At 37.8% G+C, this 11,961-nt stretch overlaps 1 protein-coding gene across 6 annotated transcripts in view; it reads left to right on the top strand.

Annotated features, from left to right (window-relative positions):
* igsf21a (immunoglobin superfamily, member 21a) overlaps positions 1-11,961 on the top strand; it is a 241,972-nt gene that overhangs the window by 56,991 nt on the left and 173,020 nt on the right. For 2 of the 6 annotated variants that reach the window (XM_085160774.1, XM_085160775.1), the window contains exon 1: positions 2,805-3,235. The exons of 2 other annotated variants lie outside the window; for them this stretch is intronic. In XM_085160774.1, coding sequence (XP_085016900.1) covers positions 3,097-3,235 — 139 coding nt within the window. In that variant the 5' untranslated portion in view covers positions 2,805-3,096. Of the gene's footprint in view, positions 1-2,801; positions 3,236-11,961 lie in introns of those variants that run through there. 2 more of the 6 variants (XM_085160772.1, XM_085160773.1) reach the window with 2 other exon arrangements.

Below are 11,961 nucleotides of genomic sequence, written 5' to 3'. Positions count from 1 at the left end.
GTCCCCACAGAACCTACATTGTGTATTAGTTGTAGTTAAATAAAAAAATAAGTTAGTACTGAACAGCATTATATTGAAAATATGTGTGTGATTATAGCTGTTTAGAATTTTCGTCTTTGGACATGTGCAGAGAAAGGAGGGGAAGGATGAGGAGAATGAATCTAATCCCTTGTGTTTGGAAATAGTGAAAATTATAAATATGTTATACTATAGGCCAATTGAACAGTGTCACTCAAAACTGAATATTATTTCTTTAATTTATTTGAATTAACAGATTTAAACTGTAATAATGTGTATTCAATAAGCAGCTGCTGACTGTTTGACACACCCTTTGGCAGTCAACAGACAGAATTGTTAATGTTTAATTTGGGGTAAGCAAGTTCTAAACGATAACTGGAAAGGCAAGACGATTCAGGACAATCGTCATTAATGAAGTCAAGTCTATCTGTGTCGGGTTTCCTCTTCCTCTCAATTTCTCAGATCCCAAATAAAAGACTAAAGACCAGTTTAAGAGTCAATGACTGAACAAAGCATGTGGACAGAATTTGGACTCTTGAAACCCTACATACAGAGAGTAAAGACCCCTCTTTGTATGTAGGGTTAGATGCCATATGGACAGCAACACGTTCAGCTCTGTTACCCCAATAAATTGTTGTTGACACTGCCCTCTAGAGATGTGTGATAGTGCATTTGTGCTGCAGACCTTAACCAAGAAACCCTCCAGCCTCCTCTCTATCCTACGAGCAGTGAGGGGTAGCACTGTGGGACGGTGCCTAGCTCTTCATTTGCATGTTCATAGGTGTTTGAATATACTGGTGCAGTGTCTGCTGTAACAGGCATGTTAACATCAGTGAAGTTAAATAAAAGAGTCAATTAATGTTTTTTTTAAACTATTTTAACCACTAGGATTATTATGAAGTCAAATTGATAAAAATGAGACCACCACACATCTCAAAAACCACAAACTCAGCACTGCAATAATTGTATTACTAGTCTCCAGCCATACACCCACCACGTTTATAACAGATCAGAGATGTAAGGACAGGTAAGAACAGACCTAATCAACCAGTCACATGAGAGCAGCTCAGTGCATTTAAGCATGTAGACATGGTCAAGATGAACTGCTAAAGTTCAAACCAAGCACCAGAATGGGGAGGAAAGATGATCTAAGTAACTTTAAATGTGCTAAGGTTGTTGGGTAGTCTGAATGTTTGAGAAACTGCTGATATACTGGAATTTTCACACAGAGTCTCCAGATTTTAGTCCAATAGAGAAACTTGGAGATGTGGTGCAACAGGAGATTTCCATGGCTGATGTCGAGCTGACAAATCTGCAGTCACCATGTGATATCATTTCAATGTGGACCAAAACAAAATTGAATTGATGCCAAGGAATTAAGGTAGTTCTGAAGGCAGGACAGAGTCCAACCCAGTACTAGCAAGGTGTATCTAATACAGTGGCCATTGAGTGTACATGCATAAGTTAGTATTCCTACCTAGTGCTTTGTAGGTTGTAATAATAAGAGTGTATCTACCACTAAGTCTATGCCTCCTAGAACACACCTTTACTGGGGTTCCTGCATTGTCAAAGGTCTTACTGTTTCGCTGCTGCACAGATCAATAAAAATATATTGTCTTGATATATTGAGTCGGCTTTGCAGAAAATGGGAAACCAATGACTTTATTCAACTGCATTCATATTTTTTTTGAAGAATGGAACTGCCATGATGGTGGCTCTCTTCCCTAATAACTTGTTGCCTGCACTTTGAATGAAAACCCAGAGGACCATTTCACAAAAGGGTTATATTGTCAGAAACATAATTTCAGAGTAAAAAATAGCAAACCAAAACTGACCATGCTAAGGTGATGCTGATAAGAATGGCACAGCCTGAGGCACTCGTCAAACTTTGGCAAATCTTGGAGTATGTACAATACTTGCAGTGAACTCACTCTTGAGCATGTCTAATGATTTTTGGAAATGATCACAATCTTAGAAAATACCAGATTCTTTAGTCTTCATCTTATTTTCAAAATTAGCCGTAAAACTGATCCAGCTCTACGACAGGAAGGAAATACTAATCAAGGTTTCATTGTTATAGTTTGTACCATACCAAAGCATGCAGTTTTGGTAAAAGCGATATGCTTTTTGATGTTGGTAATGTCAAAGTATTAAAAAAAATAGCACAGGACCTGCTGCTTGCATGACAGATGTTCCCTAATGATACAAATGATTGCAGGCAATTTGAGAGAGAAGGGCAACTTTTACCAGTCAGGCCAGTTCAATAAAACAGGCACTTATTAAACTCAAATACATCTTTATGGATTTGCTCCAGCAAAATACTCTTAATATGTACACTTAATATGTTCTCCAGTAAGTGGGATTTTGAGCACTAATCGTGAGCACCCACATGGTAAGAGTGTATGACAATAACAAGATTTAATACATCATGTAATGGTCCTTTCACTTGATTAACAGTTTACTTTTTGATGCATAACACTGGGTAGAAAAGAAACACGTTTTCCTGATAATTAACTCATCAACTAGATGACTAGGAAGTGCATTATTTATATGTAACCTATGCATATTCTTGTACGCTATATACTATACGGAGCACAAGGATCTCTACAAATGTTTTTTTATAAAAAGAAAAATCCAACGGAAATAAATCGGCTTAATGGGCAGAATTAGAGGGGTCTGAATCCAGGGTAGGATTAAGGAAAATTGTGTGAAATAAAAGAGCGAGTGATCAGGAATGACTGTGCGTCTGTCTGGAGGGGGAGGGCGGGAGGAGAGAGAGGGAGAAAGAGAGAGAGAGAGAAAGAGAGAGAGACATTTTCATCCAAACCGCTCCGTTTTTTCCACAGCCTATCTCTGCTGCGCGGCTAAGCGCAGCTCCCTATTGTTTAAACTGTGAGGGGGGGAAAAACATTCCGCTTGTTCTATAAGCGCACCCAGTGAGTCATTTTTTTTTGATGTGATGCTCGTTTATGACTGCTCTGAATGCTGCATTCATTTTCAACTTCTCCGAATTCTCCACTTAGACTTGAGCTGCATCATGAATAGTTTGGGGGCACCTTTGAATCGCATACCTCTGGAATGGTGGGGATTACACAGCCGAAACCTGGAGGGCATGTAAACGCAGATGGAGTTTGGGATTTATTGCAAAATAAGGGAAAGATGACCGTCTTCTCATTGTGCTTGCTCTTGTGCGCAGATCTACTGGATTTAGCCGTCGGTAAGTCTGACCCTTTCATGCCATTTTCACGCAGTGGGAACCTCTCACAGCTTTCCGATCTATGCGTGGGGTCTAACAATATTCGAACTGTCAGTGAGTTGAGGCATTCGTTATGTGACAGCGAATCAGGACTACTAACTGACCATTAACAGGACAGCCGGGTGGAGGCGATCGGTACCATTCTTGCCACATGCCAACTTTCACCCTACTCACTAACCAAGTCGTGGAAGAGTGAAACCAACGAATAATGGTCGGATTCAGTTCAGGCTGCAAGATGTGCGGTGTGTGTGTCTATGTACTAAATGGAAACGGAAGAAGAACGGTAGCAGTAGGCCTAGTTATGTAGTTAGTCTTAATTCATCTGCATCGACTATCACGACCAGCTTGCGTGACAGCACCTACTTCTGAGTACCGCACAAGTATAGCTCCAATGCTGAAGCGCACTCCAAGGCGTTTGTTGATCGTGGGTTTTGCACACCAGATAGCGCCTGAGCTCAACAGATATTAAAGTTGATGCGCTGAAAAACATTAAAGTGCGTCTTTTAATGCAGATTTACGTCTTCAGCGCGGTCTGCACGGCACAGCGGTGGCATCATTGTCGCGTGTTTTTATCCTACGTTGATGTGTTTCGATGTTGGGGGATGAGAACACAGCACTGATGATATTTTACGCGAATCCTGAATGTTAACCAACACATATAACCTATGTTTTACAGAATGCTCAAGCTGTGAGCTATAGGATTGTGTTTTTAGGGCAGAGAGTGGAGTGGTGATGGGACTAGGATGTTGCACTGCAATTTAGGAAAAAACACATTCAAATATGTGCAGCAGATAAGAATCTGCCCTGACATTTAAACATGTCCCTTTATTGTTTTGATATTGCTTGTCACACCTATGGACCCAGTGGCATTTGTCAAAGGCTTTTTTTGCCTTCTGCATGGATATTTATCATGGAGAGCTTGCACTAAAAACCAGAACTATAAGCACTCTTTTTTTCCTTACTGAAGAAGCAAAGTATAGCCCTGCTCATTCGGCTGGAGTTATAGGCTCAGAGTCAGTGCTAGCACGGTGGTGTTTGAAGGGCTTCAGAGGAGAGTTCACCCTTGGCTACAACATCACAGCAGCAGCATGCTGTACAAACCAAGATGTTAACCTTTCTTGCATAGCTGAGGATTTTGTTATTTTAAAGTGTTCTGACCTTTGCAGACGTATAGGAAATCATTATGAGCCATTTGGGCTTAACATATTCTTAGATGTTTAAAAGCCTCAGGTGTTTGCTCAGATGAGGGTGAACTGCACACAGGTTCTGCGCTGCAAGTAGGGTACTTCAGCAATGGAATCATACTTATTTGAAATGGGTTTTTCTTTTGGGGTTTTATTATATCGCTTAGCAGAAATGTTACATGAAGGTGTTAATATTGTTAACCGTGTCAACAGCAAAAGGCAGAATTTAATTTTTAAAAATAGCAAGAATATGGTTGTACTGACTCATAGTCATGCTGGTTTTCTGGTTTTTATTTGTACTGTTGAAACTAAATTGATTGACACTGACACACACACACACACACACACACACACACACACACACACACACCTACACACACACTTACACACACACACACCTCTCTCTCTGTCTCTCTTTCTCTATTTATATACATTTTCACTGATATTTAGTCAAAAAGTGCTGCAAAACAAAGTCAGTTAATCATAATACAGTTAATAGTATTTCAAAACAAAGTTAAAATGTAGAATTAAATTAAACAAGAATAAAATAAAATAGACAGTGAAAAAATCAGATAATAAGAATCTCAATAGAAAGCCTGGTTAAACAAAAAACACACAAACAAACAAAACAAAATGTCTTCTATTCTAAGTGCTTTTTTAAAAGATGACAGAGAGACAACTAAACAAGGCTGGAATGGGAAGCAAAGTGTAATTGTCACAGATTGAAAGGCTCTGTCCTCTCCAATCTTCAGTCTCATATGACTAACAAATAAAAACAGTATTGGTCATTTAGTCCATGCACCATTCCTGTCTGTTACACGTGTTTCAGAGTCTGCTACAGTTCTATTGTTAATGCAGGTGTACCTACTACACCTAGCTTGCACCTACAAGCTAACCTTAGTAAAATTTAATAGTTCAAGCATTTGTTTGTTTTTTTTAACCATGTTGCAAATTCACTGTATGAAGAGCAGGCTACATAGTCTATGTCTGGATTCTTATTTTTGAAGGAGTTACTTTGTAATGCATATTTTATGCAGCCATAGAGCTACGGAATAGAGTGCACTGTGTGAAGTGTGATATCCCAGCATACATTGTTTTTTATCACATATGCTGCTGTATTGCATAACACATTTTTCCTTGTGTTATGAACTATGGCCTTAAAGCAAGGCTACCCTGGCTGTCAAGGCTAACAAACAACAATTAGACTATTGTCAATAGCTAATAATAGTTTGCTGCTACCATCCCAAGGATTGTTTTTTTTAAGTCAGATATAAAACAGCTAAGCAAAGATAACCAATTACTTTATGTATATAAAAAAAGTACCTTTTCAACCTCAGAACTTTATAAGATGCTGCCTTGACCTGATACCCTCTCCAATGAGAAAGGATTTTCAATAGTATCTTGAAACCCCGAGGTGTTAAAAACCACTGTTGTGAAATCTCTGTTGAAGAAGCCAAATCTAGACTTTGGAATCCTAAGTGATTACAGGCCAATGTCAAAAATTCTATTACTGAGAAATATATTATAAAAACCTATTTCTAGCAGATTTCTACATTAGAAAGAATTTAGTTCAATCAAGTTTCAGAGCTAATTGCAGCACAGTGACTGCACTCATAAAGACTTTCAGTAACCTGAGGCATAGTGCTAGAAAGGGCTTGGTTAAGGTTCTCTTAGATTTAAGTGCAACATTTGACACAGGGGATGTGTGTGCATTTGTCTGACTGCACAAACTTTTCTGCTCTGCCACTTCACTACAAGGTTACAATCTGTGTATGTGTCCTCAAAGTGGACTAGAAATACTGTATAATAAGATAACCTATGCCTCTGTGGTGTCTACAGCTGTCCATATGTGTGTCTGCAAGAGAGTATAATCCTAGCCTTAAGCTCCCTCATTGACTGCCTGTCGGCAATAAATAAATGGATGAGTAATAACTTTCTGAAACTAAATGAGTACAGGAGAGAAATTCTATAAGTAGGCTCAAAAGCCAAAACGATGCAATATCTCAAAAAACTATTTTAGACTCTGTCCTAGGTTCTCCGCCCTGTATAAGTAAAATATGTGGTGTTTGTACAGCTGCGAAAAATGATCAAAGTGTGTGCATTCCAGACTAAGCAAGATATTGAAATTCAAAATCATGCTTTCATCAGTGAAATGAATTTTTGACTAGTCTTTCTTAAAAGCCCACTGAAAAAAAAGTAACTCATTGAGGATTCTATGGTTAGACTTTAAATCATAAAAAAAGAAGAGTGAACCCGTATTCTACTCTTCCCAACGTTGTAAAACCAGCCTACCTCAAAGATGCATGATGTCCTTTTACAAGCTAGTAGATCCCGAAGCTTTCAAGCTACCCAAAATCCAACAAAATAAGACCGGAGACATAATTTTTCATTTATGTCTGGAAACTGTGGCATTGCCTCTCCAAAGATATAAGAGAGCTGGGCTCTGCTTTAATCCTTAAATAGCACTTAAACTATTGGATCTAGTTAAAGTATCCAAGAGATACTTCTTTCTTTACGATTTTCTCTTCTGTAATATAATTCACATTTACTGTTTCTATTAGTGTTTATTTTATTACTTATTCTGTAAATGTGTTTAGATATTTCCTTCTTATTAGTCTTGAAGCACTTTTCATGGGCAAAAAAATCATTTGTTGATTATGTTGAATGAATGGCATCTTCTATACTGAGAAAACGTTTGCATCAAGAAAAATGTACTTCTCTTTAAAATTCCTTGTCACAGGCCATATTTCCAATGATTCCAATGATACTCGCAGAATCTACTCCACTTCATAAGCAGAAGCAATCTTCTTCCCTTTCTTCAAAGTTGAGGTTGTAGCAAAACTAAAAGCTGCCTCAGTGGTTTACTGTAGCAACAAAATAATTCCCCCTGCCTGTTGTGGGGCTGCTGTGCCAAGTTTGGAGTTATCCTTGATCAAATTTGAAGTACAGCTGTTGTCATTCCTGTCCTTTTCATCTAGAAAAGCCTTCAAAATGATGAAAATACTTTCACCACAGAAACAATTCTACTACTCTACTGTTTTGTTTGTTTGTTTGTTTGTTTTTTTACCTAAGCTACCTAGATGTAATCAGACTTTGAGTAAGTTACACATCATGGAGTAGATAGAACGGATTACATTGGGAATTTCCTATTTTGTTTTGTGACAGCTAAAGAAACAGCAAAGAGAGGCAAAATTTTAACAGTAACATGTTGCTTTTTTTTTTTAAAGTAATTTAAAAATTGATTAGTTTGCTTGAATTGCAGAACTAGCATGTTAGGTAAGTCATTATAATAAAAATCTGATAGTCTAATAAATAATATAAATCTGCTTGTTTCTTGTTAACATGTAACTAACAAGTATAACAAAGCTAAAGCATGTCGGTGAGTTTCGTTTTGAGGTGTTAACATCACTGCTCTTAGCGCTAGCATGTTTGCTTGCTTGTGTCCTTCAACTCCAAAGTGTTGCCAAAAAGCTGTTTTATTTTTCTGGTCTTGGTGGTACTGACTTTTTCATCTTTCTAAAACCTGAGCAAGAAGCAATCATGGTGCAGAAGAGTGAGTGAATTACTGACAGGAAGTCTGGCTCTTAGGGCTCTGTGATGCATAAGCGTACTGTATGTATCTACATGTTTTTCTGTTGTGTCTCATGTAGTAAAGGTACAAAAATCTTCCCAGTTCTTTGTTTTATTTTCAGTGGAAAAACACAACATTAAAGAACCAGGTGTTAGCCAGTTTGTTATAACATTGTTAAACTATATAACTAGAGGGTTTAACCATTCAGAAACCTTACAGAAACCTGATAGTCGAGACCAGCTGTTACTGAGATGAACATTGGTCAACTTTTCTTTTTAGGAACAGTTGATATTGCCAGTGCTTTAGAATCAAACTGAGCAAACAGTGAGATTGCTTTATTAGAAAGGATGGTTTGGTTTTTCACCATGGTGCTACTTGGGATTTAAATAGATAATAGATTTAAGGGGTGCATGTTTTCACAACAACATGCTTGGTAGGGTAGCTGTGTGTATTTTATTCATTTATTTATTTTGCCCTTAAGCTACTGACCTCACCTATGACACCATCTAAAAATGAAAGAATTTTCAAGTAGGTTGGTGCAACATGGTATTACTGTCTGTATTACAATGCCATTTAGGAAAGAACAAAATACTTCACAGAGCCTCAGAAATTTCATTCAGAGATTAAGAACTAGAGATAACAGTGTTCAAAAATGAAATTATATCAAACTGCAGCCTTTTGAAGTTTTTTTTTTTTTTCAGACAAAAAGAGTTGGCTTAGTATTCATTTCTGACCTAGACCATTTCCTAATAGAAATTAGATTGTCTCTAATGCTTTAACACATTCCTATTTTAACTTTTTAGATCAAACCAAGGATGAAGTTTCTTACTAAACAAATCATAAATATCATTTTAACCCATACTGATGTGAGGGCTTTTTTGAAAGCTACATCTTGCGCAGTCTCACAGTTTGTGACATTTTTCTGTCCGATGAATTTTACGTCTTCCTTCTGAGTTTTATATAGACTGTTAGAAGTGTATAAAAGAAACATTTGATATGTGCATTACTTGTGTGCCCTTGGCTGAATACAGATTTGTTGTAAAATGTTTTAGTCTGATGTCTGCTTTTAGGTTCACAGGTACTAGATGTTCTGATTTTATGTAGATCCGGAAATAGGGCAGGCAGGCTCAAGTGATTTGTTACCAGAAGACGCAGTCAGGAAAATTGCAGGGATAAAAGAGCAGAATAATTGATGTTCATGTGTTACAGGTCAAAGGGATTCTGTGCAATATCAAAAATAGGCTAAAACAGCACTATCAAACATACTGATTCGGTTGATAGACTCGCTGTCAATGAAAATAAAGAAACTCAGTCAATATGAAATTGTGTCAGTACAGCAGGCTGTGAAGTGGCAATTATGACATGACCTGTAGGCTATGTTTTAAAATCTGAGGGAAGGTCATGTCTTTAAAAACAGCTTCTTTTAAAGCCTTCTGTTAAAGCATCAAGGAGAATGTTTTGTCTCAGACTACAGTGGTGAAGGTTGGTTTGCAGATTGTGTATCATAGCAGTGTTAACAGATTTAACAAGCACTGGATCTCAGATAGGTTTCCGGCGCACTGTGACTGCCTGTTACTGATGGCTGGTCTTGACTCACAGGAAGTGAAGAGAGATTTGGCCTGGAAAATGGGTTGTTGTCATGCAACTATCTGACAATCACCAAGCTTTCCATCACACTGCAGCTCTCAGCAGTTATATAAAATGATTATGCCCAGATTAGAAGCCATTTTCATTGTTTCATTTCATTTGCTATTGTTTGCTTGACTAGTCAGTGTGACTGTGTAAATCATTTTATATACACTATATATACTGCTAATAGTGTATGGGCCTTTTAACAGATACACTTAAACCAGATTGCTGTGGAAATACAAAATAGCCCTTTTGATTCTATTGCTGTAAAGTAGCAGCTTGAAGAAAAAAATATGAGTGCATGTCATTTTGACCCAATAGCATGCAGCTCTATCTGGTTTCCCTTGGTGAGCTCATGCTGAACATACTTACTGAAGTATCTCAATGAGCAATTTAATCAAAAGGTGGCGGATTCCATCTAATAACTGTACTGGAAAAAAAACTAAACTTATGAACACAAATGCCATGTGTAAAACTAATAGAAACAAGAACAAAATGCATATTTTGTTGGAAACTTGAGTTTTTATTTCACTACCTTCTATCTCTAATTGGTGAGTTCAATCAATTACAAAAATGGAAAATGTATTAAATATTTCAGTTCAGTTAAAGTTTGTTTTATTAATATAGTGCCAGTTCACCTTAACCTTAATTTCAGGGCTGTTTACTTTGTAAGCACAATGCCTAACAATTGTTTAGAGAGAAGTCCAACAATTCCCTTTGAGCACTTGGCAACAGTGGTTAGGGAAAAAAAAAGCTCCCTTTCAACAGGAAGAAACCTCAGACAAAACTAGGCTCGGGGAAGGTGGCCATCTGCCTCCATCGGTTGGGGTGGGGGGAAGGTGTAAAGAGAAAAGAGGAGCGCAGATAAACAACAAACAACGTCAACACAGTAATAACCATTCAGCAGGTGTATCGGGTCAGTAACCACAGAAAAACATATGGCACCGGAGAAATATAGAAAAAGTAGACATATAAGAGCACAGAGACGGAAAAATATCTAATCACAGCATGCACTATAAAATTATAACAGCGGAAATGTGCTAAGTGCACCATTTAAGGTTGTCTGGCCATATAGCAGCATAACTAAGGGATTGTTCGGGTTAAGTTGAGCTGTACCTAACTATAACTTAATCAACTATAAACTTTATTTTGAATTTATATCTGTAAAAGAAGACCTGCTTTTTTGCCTTCCACCTCAGCATTGGGTATCTTTTGTCTCATGAAATTTCAAAAGCTCTGTTCCTAAAATTTATGATGAAATATCCATGCACTGAAAGAAATAAGACTCAAAAACCTGCACACAGCAAGGTATGATTACCTAAAGTAACTCCTGCATTGTTTTTTGACACTGCTTTTCAGATTTTCAGACATAACTGTAAAACTCTTAGAGCACACAAAATTTCCACATTGTTGTGTTGATAAAAGTCTGAGAACAATGTGCTATTTCACAGATGGATTCTGCCAACTTTTGCTTTTATCTAACAAGGCTCAAACACTTATATGCTTCAAGTTTTCCAGCAGCATGGCTGAAGAGGTTTACCAGTTTTCTATGACGCTTGCATTTGCTTTTCACAGGTGCAGGTGTTTTTGAAAAAAAAAAATGCTGGTCTTGAGTTTTTTCAAAGAAATCTATGCCAATATCACAATTCCCTAGAATGGCTGAAACAGTGGCACGAGAGTAAGAACAACACATTTTGAGAATTTGCATAAACACCAGCTATCTGCTTTTGGGGTGAAACCAAATCATCTGTCTGACATTTTGGACAAGCTAAAGTGTGGTTTTTGCAGTAGTCCAGTCACTGAGAAGCCATTACCATATTTTATTTACAGCTAGCATCTTAGCTATGGGATCTGCATCCAAGATGACTTGTTGCCTAGTAGCCTCGGGCCCTAGGAGTGGACCACAGTTTTTATGAATGTCTACCGCAATTCAAATAATGCAACAGAATCTGCAACCATCATGACAAATTTGTCCTCCCCACTGCCACCACGACAGCCTCTGGAGGCAGAATCGAGGACAAAATTAACCTTCCTTTGCCTGTATAGCTGAAATACGTTTGTGTTTTCAAGCAGTGATGTTTAAAATGATCAAATGAAAATGGCTCTGATAAGTGGAGACAAGTAAAGGCTTGGGGCAAGAAGTTCAAAGAGCACAGTAACTTTCTTTACTACCCTTGTGGACCTTCATACACAGATGTAGGCTGGCTTGCTGATGTCTTTGGCTTGTGTGGGAGTTCGAAGTAACTCGGATTCCCTCAGCAGCTGGTGGTTTGCAGAGATAGAGAAAATACAGAAGCAAAGTG

Source organism: Neolamprologus multifasciatus, chromosome 5, assembly GCF_963576455.1.
Source record: "Neolamprologus multifasciatus chromosome 5, fNeoMul1.2, whole genome shotgun sequence".
Lineage (NCBI taxonomy): Eukaryota > Metazoa > Chordata > Actinopteri > Cichliformes > Cichlidae > Neolamprologus > Neolamprologus multifasciatus.
This window is presented reverse-complemented; position numbering and strand designations above follow the sequence as displayed.